This window comes from Capra hircus, unplaced genomic scaffold (assembly GCF_001704415.2).
Source record: "Capra hircus breed San Clemente unplaced genomic scaffold, ASM170441v1, whole genome shotgun sequence".
NCBI classification, from domain to species: domain Eukaryota; kingdom Metazoa; phylum Chordata; class Mammalia; order Artiodactyla; family Bovidae; genus Capra; species Capra hircus.
Window position 1 is genome coordinate 9750 of NW_017189824.1, and position 17783 is coordinate 27532.

Consider the following 17783-nt stretch of genomic DNA (forward strand, 5'->3'; position numbering starts at 1 on the left):
TTCCCGGCCCAGGGATTGAACCAGGGTCTCCTGTATTGCAGGCAATTTCTTTACTGTCTGAGCCACCAGGGAAGCCCCCGGGACCCCCTGGACTGGGGATCAAACCCATGTCTCCTGTATTGGCAGGTGAATGCTTTACTGCTGAGCCACCAGAGAAGTCCACAACTTCAGTTTTTTAAAAAATTGCTAATTTTTTTTATGTCCCAGAATATGGCCTATCTTGATGAATATTCCATGTGCACTTGAATGTGTATTCTGCTCCTCTTGGTGGTGTGCTTTATAAACGTCATCTGGTCAAGTTGGTTGATAGTATTGTTCAGGTCTTCTCTATCTTTGCTGATTTTCCACCTGCCTACTATAGAGAGAGGAGTGTTTAAATGTCCAGGTATATTTGTGGATTTGTCTCTGTTTCTTTCTATCAGTTTTTGTTTCATATACTCTGGAGCTCTGGGTTCTTAGGAGCATATGCATTTAAAATTGTCTTCTTGGGTATTTGCCCCAATCTTCACTATATAGTTTTCCTCTTTACTGCTGGTGATTTTCCTTCTTCTGAAGTCTGCTTATTCTGACACTATAAAAGCCAATCCAGTTTTTTTTCTGATTAGAGTTTGCACTATCTATTAAGTAGGTTTCTTGAGACTATCACGTTGTATATGGTTTGGTCTTTTAAAAATTAAATGTGAGAATTTCTATGTTTTATTTGGTATGTATGGACCATTGACATTTACCATGATAATTAAAATGGTTGGATTTAGTTGTGCATTATGTCATTTTCCTGTTTTCTCTCTTGTTCCTCTTTTCCTCGTACCTGACTTCTTTTGGAATTTTTGCATATAAAAGTTTTATTTTAATTTATTTATTGGTTTTTGACCATGTAGCTTTGCATCATTTTTCAGTGGTTGCCCCAGTGATTACAATTTACACACTTAGCTTTTACAGTCTATTTAGTTTTAATATTTTATCACGTAAAGTAAAACACAGGAGACTTATAACCACAAATTTCCATTTATCATGTCCCTTTATCAGTCAATATCTTATGTATTACATCTATAAATACAGTATTGTAATTGTTGCTTTCAACATTCATAGGTATTTTAAAGTACTCAAGAGTAGAAAAATAGTCTGTTTTTCCTGACATTTACCCTTTCTGTTGTTCTTCCTTGATATCTTAAGTTCCACATTTCTTTCTGGGATCATGTCTCTTTAGCCAGAAGAGCTTCCTTTAGCATTTCTTTCAGAGTTGAAAGAAATGCTAAAATTATCTTAGTTTTCTTTCTTATGAGAATGTTTCTAGTTCATCTTCATTTTTTAATACTTTTAAAATTAAGATATAGTTGATGTACAATGTAGTAAATTACAGGTGTACAACAGTGATTTATGTTTTAGGTCTCCATTTATAGTTACTGTAAAATACTGGCTATATTTCCTGTGTTATACAATATATCCTGTAGCTTTAGTTTGTACATAATAGTTTACACCTCTTAATCCTCTATTCCTATATTGCCCCTCCCCTCTTCCCTCTCCTGACTGGCAATCACTGGTTTGTTCTCTATATGTGAGTCTGTTTCCTTTTTGTTATATTTACTAGTTTGTTTTATTTTTTTTAGATCCACACAGTATTTACCTTTCTCTGTCTTATTTCACTTAGCATAAATACCCTCTAAATCCATCTTAAGGTTAGTCAAGTTAGTCATCTTAAGGTTAGTTGTTGTAAATGGAAAAATTTCATTCTTTTTTATGGTTGACTGGTATTCCATTGTGGAGAAGGCAATGGCAACCCACTCCAGTACTCTTGCCTGGAAAATCCCATGGACGGAGGATCCTAGTAGGCTGTAGTCCATGGGGTCGCGAAGAGGACTGAATGACTTCACTTTCACTTTTCCCTTTCATTCATTGGAGAAGGAAATGGCAACCCACTCCAGTGTTCTTGCCTGGAGAATCCCAGGGTTGGCAGAGCCTGGTGGGCAGCCGTCTGTGAGGTCGCATAGAGTCGGACATGACTGAAGCGACTTAGCAGCAGCAGCAGCAGCAGCAGCAGCAGCAAGCCATTGTTTCTGATATTATTATGAAGTCCTTAGAATTCTAAAATTCATAAGGATATATTAGCTAAAATTATATTTCCAGATCCTTGACTAACCTTGCTGCTGCTGCTGCTGCTAAGTCGCTTCAGTCGTGTCTGCCTCTATGCGACCCCATAGATGGCAGCCTACCAGGCTTCTCTGTCCCTGGGTTTCTCCAGGCAAGTGACTAACCTTAGGAGCCTAATAAGCAAATGACTAAGTTAATTAATAAACCATCTTTGGATACCAGAATTATATAAGAAACAGATGCAAAAATACTGCTCACTAAACATAATTTCGATTTACCCTCATTTCTTGGGATGGCAATATATTAACAAATATAAAAAATATGCAATTTCACTGGATGGTTATTTGCTACTTTAGTTTTCTTAAGGTGATATGTAGTAGATGCCCTTGGAAAAACTAGCTAAATCATTCTTGCTTTTCTGTCTTTTAGTTTTCTCCCTATGTCTGGAGAAAAGAAAAGTTGGTTACTTAAAGATGATCATGAATATAATTGGTTGACTATTCTAGGCATTTTCCCCCTGTTTCTTCAGTAGCTAGAACAGTGCTGTTGACTTACACCAAAGCACACAGTTAAAATTTGTTGAATTAACTGTGGCAGTGACAGTGAAGATAAAAACCTAAAATCAAATCTAAAATATCTTTAAAAATGTTTTAGGGGTACAACATGAAGTACCCCTTTCCCAAATTAAAAACATTTGTTTTCTGGGGTGTGGGTGAAAGTGAAGTGAAAGTGAAGTCCGCTCAGTCATATCTGACTCTTTGTGACCCCGTGGACTGTAGCTTACCAGGCTTCACTGTCCATGAGAATCTCCAGGCAAAAATACTGGAGTGGGTTGCCATTTCCTTCTCCAGGGGATCTTCCCGACCCAGGTTGGGTCTCCCTGGGTCTCCTGCATTGCAGGCAGACGCTTTAACCTCTGAGCCAGGGTATGGTATTAGGTTTCTAAGTTAGAGGAGAAGGGGAAAGCTTACAGAAAGACAAAAGTCCAATAAAGAAATTACTAGGACTGGGAGCATAAGGAAAGAAGACACCAAAAAAAAAAAAAAATTCCAAAAAGAGGGTTAAAATGGGTAAAAGGAAGGACAAATGAAAAGACATTTGATAAGACATTGAATGTGATGGATAAAAGATAGCATTTTGAGATGCTGTCCTTTACCAATAAATGTTTTATTATTAGAAAAAGAACTTCCAAGGATGAGGGGACCATCAATTATCAACTATTTAAAATACTCATGATGGGTAGGATTAACATTTGGGCTTCAGATACAGATTCACCTCAACAGCCTCTCATTCTTTTTCCCCTCTTCCTTGTCCTCCTCACCTCTACTCTTTCCTTCCCATCCCCTCAGGACTGCATGTGCACACACCCACAAAGATCAGAAAATCTGTAGAGAAATGCACCCACGCAGACATTTATACCTAGAGATACATATGGTCTGATTTAGGAGACCCATCTCCGCAGTTCATGTCCACGTGATGCAGGAAAATACACCCACAAAGAGATATCCGCAACCTTAGTTTCCATACAAAGACAACATGAAATCTAAACCTCACTTCATTAAGATCCGATATATACTGAATAAAATGTACCCAGAGTAAAATAAATATTTCAGAAATCCCTCTGTTATTTCCACATACCGTTGCACAGAGGTTCCAGCAGTTTTATGCATGCTAACTCCTGCATGTGGATCACTCTCTCTTTCCGGTTTCACGAATTAAAATCCTCTCTCTGCTTCAAGCAGCAAGTTAAATGCTGTTTTCTACATCGTGAAGCTTTCCCAGATCACTTCAGCCAAATATAATCCCTCTCCTCTTTGTAGGAGACTCATATAGCAGTTTATGTGTTCCAGACACATTCTGAGCTATTCTGAGTATTTTTGTGTGTGCAGGCATGCTCAGTCATGTCCAACTCTTTGGGACCTCATGGACTGGAGCCCACCAGGCTCCTCTGTCCATGGAATTTTCCAGGCAAGAATACTGAAGTGGGTTGTCATTTCCTTCTCTGACTGTTATTTCCTACTTTAAAGTTATCGGGATTCACTTCTGGATAAACTTTCTTGCCCCCACCCAATGCTTTATTCTATAAACAGTCTGTAATAGATACTACTCTGAAACTCCAATACTTTGGCCACCTGATGCACAGAACTGACTCATTTGAAAGACCCTGATGCTGGGAAATATTGAAGGCAGGAGGAGAAGGGGATGACAGAGGATGAGATAGTTGGATAGCATCACCGACTCAATGGACATGAGTTTGAGTAAACGCCAGGAGTTGGTGATGGACAGGGAGGCCTGGTGTGCTGCAGTCCATGGGGTAGCAAAGAGTCGGACATGACTGAGTGACTGAACTGACTCTGTACTCGTGGGAGAAACACAAGAGGAAGGCAGCTTAGGCTGAGAAGCAGTGGTGCTGCACTCCCCTGTGCAGCTGAGAAGGCTGGGGATTGTTGTCATTGCAGGAGCCTGATGTTTAGAATGGCCCTCCCTACCTCTGCAGTTGGTCAGCAGGGTGGAGAGTAACCAAGAGAAATGTAAAGGAAGGAGATCTAGGAGCCAAGTGTTCCTCAGCTGTAAAGTAGAAAGGCTACATCTTAACAGGGTTCTCTGAGCCAGTTGGTCTCTTCGGGAAACCCACTGTATGTAAACTGAATTATCAACTATAATTAAATTGAAATGAATCTAAGGCATGAATCATCATGCTGATGTACTAGTTTTCACTGGGAAATATAATTGCAAAGGACCTGGCATACTCCCATCTGCTGGTCAGGTCATTCTCTTTGTATAGGTTTGTTTACTTTGAAAATTACATTCTAGTCAGAAGATACTTGATGAGGCTGTAATCAAACCAGGAGTGTGAATGGGGCACTCAGATGCTAATGTCACTGGGCTGTGACGGCCTGATGCCTGAGGGGCATAACCGATGAGAAGTAGGTATGATCTGGATGACACTGACACCTTTGTTCCCAGACTTGCTCTTCGGCTCTTGTTTTAGGTTCCTTTTATTTATGGTGGCCCTTTTCAAAAATGACTGGACATGTGAGTAGACTGCAGTTTCAAATATCTTATAATCATATGGTATGTCTGTATTCTCTCAATCTGATTGGATTGAAGGTTGCAAGGCTTAGCGGAGTTTAGAAACTAACTATCCACCACTAAGTTGTTATATGACCTCAGACAAACGTTACTTTCCTTTCGGTTCAGTTGTCCAGTCGTGTCCGTCTCTCTGTGACCCCATGGACTGCAGCACACCAGGCCTCCCTATCCATCGCCAACTCCTGGTGTTTACTCAAACTCATGTCCATTGAGTCGGTGATGTCATCCAACCATCTTGTCCTCTGTCATCCCCTTCTCCTCTTGCCTTCAGTCTTTCCCAGCATCAGGGTCTTTTCAAATGAGTCAGTTCTGTGCATCAGATGGCCAAAGTATTGGAGTTTCAGCTTCAGCATCAGTCCTTCCAATAAATATTCAGGACTGATTTCCTTTAGGATGAACTGGTTTGATATTCTTGCAGTCCAAGGGACTCTCAAGTGTCTTCTCCAACACCACAGTTCAAAAGCATCCATTTTTCGGCGCTCAGCTTTCTTTAGAGTCCAGTTCTCACATCCATACATGACTACTAGAAAAACCATAGTTTTGACTAGATGGACCTTTGTTGGCAAAGTAATGTCTCTGCTTTTTATTTTTTATTTTTTTAAAAACTTTTATTTTTACTATATTTTGCTTTACAATACTGTATTAGTTTTGCCATACATTGACATCTCTGCTTTTTATTATGCTATCTAGATTGGTCATAGCTTTTCTTCCAAGGAGCAAGTGTCTTTTAATTTCATGGCTGCAGTCACCATCTGCAGTAACTTTACTTTACTTATAGGTGATTCAGTTTCCTCATATATAATTTGGGGTAATAATACCTGGGTCTGGGTTGATGATAAGGACTGAATGAGGTGATGTGTAAAGGGCCTGGCACATAGTAATTTTTCTCTGTCCAGATCGATTCTCCTTTCTTCCTTGTGTTCCTGAATTCTTAACTTCTGTTTATAGACCACTGTCTAAGTTAGGTCATGGCCAGAGATGGTCAAACTCACCTATTACAGGAGGAATTTTTTAATAAGAGTTTCTTTAGATTTGACACAGCAAGCCCACTTTTGGTTATATATCTGAAAGAAAAAAAATCACTATCTCTCAGCGATATCTGAACTCCCATGTCCATTGCAGTATTATTTTTAACAACCAAGACTTGGAACAATTTAAGCATCTGTTGGCAGGTGAATGGATATAGAATATGATATCACGGAATATTTCTCAGCCATAAAAAAGAAGGAAATCCTGCCATTTGCAACAATACAATGGCCCTTAACAGCATTAGCTGAGTGAACTATATCTCTAGACAGAGAATGACAGATACTATGTGATCTTACTTATGTATGGAATCTAAAAATAAATGACCAAACTCGTTCAGAGAATAGATTGGTGGTCAGGGAGAGGGAGTGGGGGGAATGGATGAAGACGATCAAGAGGTACAGAATTCGTTATAAGATTAATAAGTTCTGGAGGAAGTATAGTGATAAGTATAGAAAAAGTGATAAGTATAGAATAAGTTCTGATGTATGTATAGTGTGGTGACTGTAGTTAACGATTTTATGTGTCTGAAAGTTGCCAAAAGAGTAGATCTTAAAAGTTCTTATTTCAGGAAACAAATGTCTAAGTGAGGTGATGAACGTTAACTAAACTTATTGTGGTAACCATTTCCCAGTGCCTGCATGTAACAAACCATTGTATTGCTGACCTCGCCTTAACTCCTACAGTGTTATGTGCCAGTTGTATATCATTGAAACGGGGGTAGGAGGAAGAACTGTTGCTCTCTGGAGACCCGTTGCTCCCAAATGCACACCCAAAGCCCAGTGTTCTGTTGCTTGAGAATTATTTTTGACCCTTATTGAACACATAGGTTGCAAGACCCTGCTCATAGAGATTCTGATTCATTAAGTCTGGGATGGGGCCAGGAAATCTATATTTTGACAACCTCCCAGTAATTCTGATGTAAGGCCAGGATTGGGAGGCAGTGAAACAGATGGCCGGTTCAAGTTTCTGTCACAGAATCCTTGGGACATGTTGGGTAGGCAAGTGCTGCCCTCTGGTGCCTCTATCTGCTTACTACACTTCTGCATAGCGAAGTGACTGGTGTGGAGCGCTGGTGGTCTTGCTGATACTTCTCTGAGGCTTCCTGTCTAACTCCCTGTGCAACACTTGGGCATTAATAAAAATGCTAGTGTCTAAAAATGTTGCTTCTGAATGGCAGCAGCTGTGCCTCTCTGTCCCCATCACCTGAGACATCTAAAGATGTTCACTAGTGTTTTCTGAGAATGAAGCAGCAAAGCTCCTTCATAAGGCTTGTGTGGAGGGACAAAATCACACTAGTGTCCCGTGAGGATTTTTCTTTATTGGGCTATGATATGACCCATGTTGCATGTGAATCAGTAATCCCAAACAGTTTCCTGAAGAAATTCTACTGTTATAACTGTGGCACTATAGGCTTATTATGAGAGCAGGGTCCTGCTTTGGCAAGTTTTTTCGAAACAGACAAATCTGAATCCTTTGCAGTTGTGTAGCCCTCCCCACAGGACTCTGTGTAGAGTCCACAGAGGCCTTTGAGGTACTTCATCTTCCTTGTTTGCCATTTACGGTAAACCGTGTGGCAGGAAGGGCCAATGTGACGATCCATGTCCACATCATCAAAAACGACAGTGTGTTCATTACGCAAATATGCCCTTGTTTAGGAAGACGCTGATCCCTCTGTCCCATCCACACAAGCACCCTCTGTCAGTAGGTACCAGATCAGTAAATAAGCCTGTACTAAAGGTCTGGTCTGCAGAAAGGTATAAGGTGGTCTTCAGCTCTGCGTCCTCAGCTCTGAGATGGAAGAGCAAGGCCTGGGTAAGTTGCAGTAGAGGATTCTGTAGCAGATGGTTTTAATGGCCTAGTGGGATGATGGTGGCCGTGGATTATCTTTAAGGTAAATAGTATACAGGTTGGAGCTGGTACCAAGTTTCCCAAATTTAATGATTTTGTCTGGGGCAAAGAGGCTAATGGGAGACCGAGCGAAGTTGCAGCAGCTGCTGCAGGAAGCAGGAGTGGGTTGGGGAGGAGGTGGAGTGTCGTGTGCACCTCCTCTTTGTCCCATTGGGTCCTGGGGATGTCTGAAAGTGCGACACCTGACGCTGCACCTATAAGCCTGACAGAAGTTTGTTAATTACCCACGTTCATAGCCCGGGGTGGGGGAGGGCCCTGAGCACCACACAGCGCTACACTGGGTCAGGTTAACGGGAGACTGAGAGCACTTGCAGCAGCACAGAGCAGGACGCATGAGCTTGGTTGGGGAGGAATAATGACAACTGTAAAAAATTCAAGTGGCTTTTTAGGTATCTTGACTTGCTGCTAAAAAGCCGATGCAAGCTGCTTTTTAACTGATTATTGATAACCTGTCATTCGGGCTTCCTGGGTGGCTCAGATCGTAAAGAATCCACCTGCAATGCAGGAGACCTGCATTCGATCCCTGGGGGGAGGATCCCCTGGAGGAGGGAATGGCAACCAATTCCAGTATTCTTGCCTGGAGAATTCCGTGGACAGAGGAGCCTGGCAGGCTACAGTCCATGGGGCTGCAAAGAGTCGGACACGACTGAGCGACTAACACATATACACAACCTGTCATTCAGTTCTCCTTAATTGGAAATGTCTTCTCATTCCTGTATTACGGAATTTACAAGTTTAGGAAAAATGTTGAAATGGCTCAAATTCATCCCATTTTCAGGGTGAGACACTTCTTAAATTATCTTAAATTTAAGGATCTATTTTGTTTTTATTTTTTTCTGTGAAAAAGGACATTGAAGAAAAATATTCAGTAATCTGTTTCTTTGCCAAATTATTTTCAGAATATTCTTACTTATAGATAGCAAAAAATTTCCTCATGCTAATGATTTTTTTTAGCTTTTAAAAAAATTGTGGTAAAATATATACAGCATGAACTGTACTCTTTTAACCACTTTTAAGTGTACATCAGTGACATTAAGTACATTCACAGTGCTGTGCAGCCATCTCCAGTATCTGTTTTCATCATCTCATACAGAAATTTCGTACCCATTAAATAACACCTTACACCCTTCTTTCCCAGCTCCTAGTAATGCTGGTTCTTGGTTCAACCCTTTTTTAAAGTTTTGGCTGTGCTGGATCTTTGTTGCTGGGCACAGTCTTTGTCTAGCTGTGATGAGCAAGGGCTGTTCTCTAGTTGTGGTGTGCAGGCTTCTCACTGTGGTGGCTTCTCTTGTTGTGGAGCATGGGCTCTAGAGCACTCAGTAGTTGCAGCTATTGGGCTCTAGACGTGGGCTCAGTAGTTGTGGTACATGGGCTTAGTTGCCCGCTGACATATGGAATCTTCCCGGACCAGGGACTGAACTCATGTCCCTGCATTGGCAGGCAAATTCTCAACCACTGGACCACCAGGAAAGTCCTGATTCAACTCTTAATAAGGTGGATTTTTGATTGTGAATTAGTTTTTGTCTTTGAAACTAGATTTTTAAGTGACTTGAGAGCAGGCAGGTAATATAACTCAAATGTCTTTGTACCTTTGAGACTGGGCAGCTTAGGGGTGAACACAGATTGTTGGCTCACCACACCTGTTCACTGGTAGATTGAATGCTGGAGGAAGGACCAAATAGCTTCTTCAGAGATTTTGAGCCTGAGAATTTGGGGGCTACGGGACCATTCTCATCAGGGCAAGAACTTCTTAGGAAATTCAGAAATCCTGGAGTCTTGGAGGCACATCACAATGTTGACAGGGATCATGAGGTTAACATTAATATGCAAATCAGTGGACATGGGGATGGTGGGTACTAAGATTGAACAGAAAGAAGCTTGACCTGCCTATGGGTGTTCAGATTCAGATTTTCATAAACATTTCAGCCAACCACTTCAGCCATGGTGGATTCAACCTAAGAGCCCAAGTTTGTGGTCCTTAGTCTTGCCAGTAACTCACCTCCATGAGTGGATACTCCACAGGATACTACTGAGATCTGTAAGGGCCATTCTGGAAAACCAAGCTCCAGAAGTGAGCCTCATTGATGTTTCTCCTTGGAAGGCACTGTTTACAGTTTCTTCTCATCCATCAAAAGCTTGATCACACAGACTGGGAGGACTCCTTTAAGTCTCAGAAAGTTATTTAAAAGAACAGAAGCTATGTCCTTTTCTTACCACAGTAGTCACAGTCCTTTTCATGACTGCCCACCTATTGCCTGTGACATCAAACTTCACTGTCCAAGACTTAATAGGATAACGTATACACTGTCGTCTTGTGTGTTTCCTAGTTCTCAGAACAGTGATATATATAGTTCATGGAGTTCATCTGACCAATCCACTATCTCTCTTTTAGGGCACACAGTGTACATAAAGACTCAGTTATCTGGGGATAGACGCCAGACTGTTTTCTGAGAGCTGAAGTCTGAGCCATCAGGATAGAGAGAATAGAGAGGGCATGAAGGAGTATTTGCTTCCTGTGACTTGGCATCTTTAGGCTCAGGCTCTGCAACCCACGTAGTCAACCAGACACCCTCACCTTAACACGGTGTCACATGAGCTTCTCCTAGACAAGTGAAGGTCTGTGATGCCATGCTTGACTTAGGAAACAGGAGGGCTTTGTGATGCAGTCTGCTGGTTTGATTCTATGCTCTGTGAGGCAGAGACAATAGGTCCACAATTTGGAGGTGTTAGGCTCTAAGACCCTTAAAGCCTAGGAAGCCTAGGAAGAGGGATGACTAGTAAGGTTTAGATTATGTTGAGCCCTACTTTTATTTTGTGGGATGTTGGATATCCCTTTTACACTTATGGCTCCATCATTATTATTGCATTAATTATTTGGCAAGTGAAAAAAAACCAGCAAGATGTAAAGTTGGGACCTAAGAGGAGCTGCTGCCGGGTAGGGAAACGCTATGACCATGACTGAACCAATTACGCCTCAAACAAGGTTTTATCCCTTCACTGTCTCTCCTTACCCTTACCCCTGCTTTTTTGTTTTAAATGGAGGAAGTTTCCTGACTGGTTCCCAGTACAGCTTCAGATTTGGGTGATCCTTTCAGGTTGTGGACTTTTAGAACCTTGGGTGGCTAAAGTCCTTTGTCTACTAGACCACCTGTCCTTAATTCCATTTCCCCCTTTCTCTTGTCTTATTCTGATTTCCCACGGAACTTGTTCAGGGAATGAGGGTGGAGGTATGGAGTGTGAAGAGCTTTGAAATGAATCAGAAATAAGAAGAGAAAGGAATGATGGGATGAAAAAGGTAGAGCAGGGAAAAAGGTAGCAGAATGTATAGAATTGAAACAGAAGAAGTTTGGGAAATATTTGCAGGTTTTGTCTCCGTTTAGACATGAAAAGAAGAGGGTGCCCCAGCTTCACACTCTCTTTTGTCTTTAAGCGTCACCAGAAAGTCAAACAAAGGGCTAAAGAGAAAACACCAAGAGGTAAAGTCCCAGTCTCTGCTCTGACTTCCCTCCCCTGGGAGTGAGACTTGCATGGACCCTGGCCCTCAGTGACCCCTGGTGCCAGGCGCTGGATGCTCTAACCATTGCTCCAATTCCCCAAGTTGACAGATCCTCCCAGAAGACTTTTTGGGTGGGAAATGAGAACCTGGGAATGTTCCAGAATTCTCCACCTTTCCCCTGGGAGTGAAGAGGAAGTAGGGGAGACATCCTCAAGTGTGTCATTTACTAGTTTTATGACCCTGTAGAGGTCATTTCATCTCTGAGACTTGTTATCCATAAAATGGGCATCTGATGATGCTGTCTTACTCATAGTGTGGTTGTGAAGATAAATGAGAGTAGGTCTAGGAGAGCACATCATACCTGGTTAAGTTGTGCCCAGATGTACCCTCAGAGTGCTGACTGGGGAGGGGGGCTGTCTGCAGTCCTCTGTTGAAGGGTTCAACGCCTTCAACTTCCTGTAGGATGTCCCTGAATCCCCTCTTGTTCCGTGTAACACTGTCTCCTGGTTTCTCAGTGAGGAGACATTCCCGGAAAGAAGCTGACAAGCCGTGGGAGCTGCTCTCGCTCATGCGAAGGTGATCTCTTGCTCTTTGCAGTCTCCCACCTCCCAGCGTGGCCTGTGGTGATTTCTGTGTTTGGCCTGGGGCAGGGTTGGGCAGAAGGAGAATGGCTGAGAGGGAGCCAGACACAGGGAGCCTGGAGCCCTGGGTGAGAGTTGCTGGAGGAGAGGGTGGGGTCAGACGTCTCAGTGGAGAGTGGTCTTCCAGCTGTGCTCTGGGCAAGGCTCACAAAGGTGCTAGAAGTCAGGATGTGACAGAATGTAATTCTGTGGGTTTTCTCCCAACCCTGAGACAAGTTACCCAGTCAGGAGAATGGATAGTTAAGTGCATAAACAAGTCATCAATTTCATATTCTCTTTACAGCCACACGCTTTCAAGGGCAGATCCCTGGACCCTGCTGACATTACCTCCTCTGGTTCTGTCTTCAGGGAGGCCAGTTCCTGGGACAGCCCTCAAGCAGGAACTTGTCACACTATCCCCTCCTTAAGAGCTCTGCAGAATGAGAAATTGGCTCTTGAGAGATGTGTGCATCTCCTAATCCCCAGAATGCAGAGCTCCCACAGGACTTCTGTGGCCCGAAGCGAGGCTAACTCTAGGTTCTACCTGGTTGCGTCCCTGGTGCTGCCCCATCAGCTAACTGTTGGCTCCCCCACCTGCCTGGTTCCCTTCTCCCAATTCAGCTTCTCAGCACAGGTCAGCAGAGAGCTTACCCACCTCCCAGTTTCTCAAGGCCCTGTGTTCCCACCAGTTGTCTGAGACCTTGTCCAGTTTAGCTAGCCCTGACCTGCTGAATGCTTCTGCAGAAAAGCAGTGGCAATAACAGCATGGGGGTAGAAAGCAAGAGCTGAGAGGTCTGTCTCAGGCCACACACTGACAAAGAGGCTGATGTTACTGCGTCAGTAACAAACGATTGCCATGCTTCCCTTCCCAGCCATGGCTGGCTTCCTCAGGAAGGGAGTGTGCGGCGGCTCCTGTGTGCAGACCCCTGCTGCCAAATCTGCAATTCTGTGGCTCTGGAGATTCAGCAGTTGATATCGTGTGAGACTACGCTGACCACCGCTACCTCATCGGGGCCATCACAGGGCTCCTCTTGCCTAGAGCTTTTGTCCATGTCTAGACTGAAGCGACTTAGCAGCAGCAGCAGCAACAGCAGCAGTCTCTCTTTTGATCAGGAGTCCCTGCCCTTCAAACAGCTTTCACTTCCATCAGCAACCCGCACAGTGTCACAAGTAACAAATCAGAAATCTGTAACCCAGTCAGCTGCCAAGTCAGCCACTAAGCCAGCTACCAAGTCTGCCAGTGCAATCAGCATCCGCCAATACTGGGCTGGTCACCAGCAGCTGAGGCAGGAATGTCGAGGGTCAGAGTTGCCCTTGGACGCAGGAGCTGTGTCTTTTGTGAGCCTTGAAAAGCCTAGGATTCCTGTGAACCAGCATGTCAAGAAGAAGAGCAAATCTGAAGGTATTCTGAAGAAACAAGGTCAGGAGCCCTTGAAAGTCTGCTTCCGTTTCTTTCCCTGAACACGAAGCTCACAAACCTAAAATACCCTATTACCTTGATTCCCTTCGTCTAATGTTCCCGTCTCCCCCAGTTGCTGAGATATCTTTAAGTATTTGTATGTAATGCATGCATTTCTATCTATATCTGAGGGTTCCCGAGGTTTTGGAAGATTCCTGAGGGAGCCTATGTCATACCACCCCCAATTTTCCAATCCTGGGTGGAAACACTACCATTTCTTTCATCATGAATGCTACCTCTAAGGCCTCAGTTGAAAAGATGGGCTTTTATCTCCCCTGACCTGAGGTTCATGGGAGGTAAGCCAGTCTACCCAAACTTTCTGTTTTTGAAGGATCCACTGTGGACCCTGTGCAGATATCACTACAAACAAATCCCAAACCCTGTGATCCCGGCTCTACCCTCTTCCACATTTCAGTTAGTAAGTCGTCTCTGTCCACTGCTTGGGGGATGCACTGAGGCCTCAGTGTGCGGCCACAGCAGAACACAGCAGTCTTTCCTTGGTTCCTCTTTAATGCACATTGAGTCCCTGGTCTACTCCTAAACATCGTGTCCCCAAAGGCGAGCCTGATCTCTTTTTTTCCCCCCAATGATTTATTAATCTCCAGACTGTCTGAAATTTCCTCTACCTCAGTTAGAGCCACGTTCTTCCCACCCTCCTGAATTTGGGCTTCTTCATTTTTCTATCAGTGAGGCCTCTATCAATGTCCCATTTTTGACTGTGGTCAAGTGTGAAGCCTTGCATTGGCACTTCCACTTCAGTGGCAGCTCCAGCTTCCATGGGGCTTGCTAGCTGTTGCCCAGAGATCTCTGTAGATGTAGCAAACCCCACAGCCTAAGTCCTGAGATGTGTTGAAGGCTATGTCCTGAGACCCAGGGGCCTACCTGTTTGGAGAAGTCCTTTAAAAATCCTCAGGAGCCAAGGTAGTATTTTTATGGAGCATGCCCCGAGCTGCTGGAGTGCCACCTTTAGAAGTGGTTTATTTGGCAATTTAATTTACCATTGCTGGGGTCTGCCCCAGAAGATCCAGCAGTCCCTCCAGTTGCTCCTTTCCCCTGATGACCAGCAGCCTCTGTCCCAGGGTAGCTCACTGACCAGCGTGAGAGTCCCCTAGCCTGCAGACCTGGAGACCTGAGGGGATAGTGACCTCTTCTGATCTGTTGTGGCCAGCAGGGCCAGCCCATAGTTGCTTGTCCAGGCCATGGCGATGTTGTAGAGCCATCTTGCCTAAAGATGTGAGAAAATCTGCTAGGGATTGTCCCTACCCACATCTGTTGGAACGTCTGCAGTGGTTGGAACCTCAATCACAGGGTCCACAGAATTGCAGGGCCCCTGGAAGCAGCTCAGTTCCCCGCACCCCAGAAAATAAGCCTCTAGACACAGAGGCAGCAGTCAGTCCCTACACGGATCAGGAAGTGATACCCTGAATACTGTCAGGCCTGAACCAGCAGCAGTAAGCCTCCCCAGATGCTGTTACCAATCACTTTGTTTAGATAACTCCCTGCACCAGCAGGGAGAGTAGGGACACAGGGAAACTCAACGCTTCAGAGAGCCACAGAGAAGGGGTGCAGTACCATATCTCTCTCCATCCAGAGAGACCACTTGCTCTGCCAGGGTTCTAGGAGGGGTACTTTTAAGTTGAACCCCCAAGAGTCCCTGACTTCTCAAATGTATCTCCAGGATCTTTCTCAGGTAAAATTTTAGTTTTGGCCAGGATGGTTGCCTTGAGTGAGTAGGGACTAGCAAGGTTCTGTCTGGATCTGTAGAGCCACCATCTCCAAACTCTCAGCTTATTGCCCCTTGTCCGTACCTTCACCAGCATCTCCCTTACCTTGAGTTCCTAGAGCATCCTCCAAGATTCCTTGGGACCAAAGGACTAGATGAGAATGGTCTGTAAGGCTGTTAGAGCAAGGTGAATGACCTCACCCAAAGAAGCATTCCCGCGAATGCCATGTCTGGAAGTGTTCAGGGCTTAAAGGGCCAGACCTTGCAGGACCAATTTGCTGTTCCACAGTTTGCATTTAAAGGACCCACATATTTTTCAGATCCAAACTTTGCAGGGCCAAAATTTATAGGGCCACCCTTTCTAGGGGCAAGAGCTGCAGGGTCTGGTAAAGACAGCTCATACTCACAAGAGCCCTATCCTTCCAGAAGCTGTAGAAGCCGACCTGGGAAATAAGCTGAAGCATTTTACACACGGGATTAACCCTGACACGAAAGGTCAAGGGCATAAGGAATGCATTCTCTGCTGTAAGGATGAGAAAGCGGCCAAAACCAAGAGAAAAAAGGCTGAGAAGAGTCCACCTTCCACCAAACGCCCCATGAATGGAGGCTAAGTTGGAGAAGGAGGAGGGCTTCTTTGACGCACTCCAGTGCCTGGACAGTGAGTTCCAGCGACAGTCCGTGCAGTCTGGTCAGTCCTGTTTCCTGCCCCTCTCGCCAGTGGCAGCTCCAAGGGCAGTCCTCTGCTGACTCGTGCCACTCAGCCAGAAAATCCATCGCATGTCTCAATTTGCACCTCAGCAAAAGGCACTTGTCTACCCCAGGAGAGTACCCAGTCCAGGAAGAAGGAGCTCAGAGGTTCCCAGACTTCTGCATCCTCCTGAAAAGGCTGTCATCATCATTTCCATTAATAATCTGGTGAGGCGGGACTCTCTCCAAATAAACTCTATACCTCTAAGCAGAGAACCACCTGTTTGTGGCCTCCTTGTTTTCAGTGTGGTATGTGATGGAGAGAGTAGAGGAGTTAGATCATACACCTCATGTAGTATAGGAGCTTAACCCATTTCACAGGTAGGTAAGCATTCCACCTGACTCTTCCAGCTCCACCTTGGACTGTGGATAGAGGACCTGAGCACAGAAGGAAGACCCGTATTTAAGGTACACTGGAGGTAAAGATCATCCTTGACTTCTGTCCTGGCTTCCCTGGCTGACTTTGCCCCAGAGGAGCAAATTGTGCATGATGATAGTACAAGAAGAAGTGATAGCTAGGAATCCAGGCATTTTTGGCACAGTTTGTTGATAACTACTATATATTCCCATAATCTGGAGGGAAGACTTTTAGAGGAGTGTTGCAGTGCTTCTTCTTTGAGGAGGTGCTTTTGTGTTTATCAAAAGCACATAGCTAATATGACAGATGTCAGAAGCAAACTATAGAATCTCCCTCTGCGTTTTGTTGTTATTGATTAGATGTTTTTTTTTTTTTTTTTTTTTAAGAGGTAACCTGTCTGGGAGCTTGCTATAGTTCTCTTGCCTCTTTGACCCTCATTGCCTTTCAGTTGCATGGAATAAATGCCTCCTAGAATGAAAATCAGTTGATGATAATGTCCCCAAAAGAGTCACAATAAAAAATGACATTGAGAATCATCTTACATTCAACAACAATTAAAATATTTGAGTACTTACTGCATGCCAGAAACAATGTCAGACACAGCAGTCACCTAAACACAAACCTCAGGCCTCCCTCATGGAGATCATTTATCTTATGCGGTAGACAGTCTCACATGCCAAATTGTCTAATCAGAACTGTATATACTTTTGGATATCCAGTATTTATTTCAGAAATGAACTGATTCCTCATACCACCACCCACCCAATCACACCATACCAGACCTGCTCCCATCAGTTAATGGCACCTTTCTCTTTGCTAGTTGTTCAGGCCAAAATATTGGGTGCCATCCGTGACTTTTGCTTCTAAAAAAAGTCTGCTTTTGGTCTATCAATAAATCCCGTTGTTTTTCTACCTTCAATATTCAAAAACAATTCCTTCTTGTCTCCTCTGGCTGCTACCAGTAGCAGTAGTTTCATAATCTTCTGCTTCTTCCTGAAACCATACCCAGCCGTCTATTGTCCACACAGTGCACATGGAGGGCCCTGGCTGGAGAAAGAGAGAGAAATGGAGAGAGATGTATAACGATGGGACCAGATGAGGTCACTAAAGGAATGAGTATACATGAAGGAGAGGTCTAAAGACTGGCTCTGGGATATTCCAGTGTTAGGAAACTGGAAGAAAAGGAGGAACAAGTACACAGAGGAAACTGAAAAGCAGAAGCCAGGGAGGAAGGAGGAAATCTGGAAGAGCGTGGCGTCCTG

At 44.0% G+C, this 17783-nt stretch overlaps 1 protein-coding gene across 1 annotated transcript; it reads left to right on the top strand.

Annotated features, from left to right (window-relative positions):
• The first annotated feature begins 10909 nt into the window (after positions 1-10909).
• Positions 10910-16335, top strand: LOC108634693 (protein FAM205C-like). The gene is given in 8 exon segments (XM_018044762.1): positions 10910-11053; positions 11549-11594; positions 12130-12190; positions 13107-13286; positions 13326-13654; positions 15843-16021; positions 16023-16130; positions 16133-16335. Coding segments are annotated over 8 exon segments (1212 nt in total). The 3' UTR covers positions 16298-16335.
• The last annotated feature ends 1448 nt before the right edge of the window (positions 16336-17783 follow it).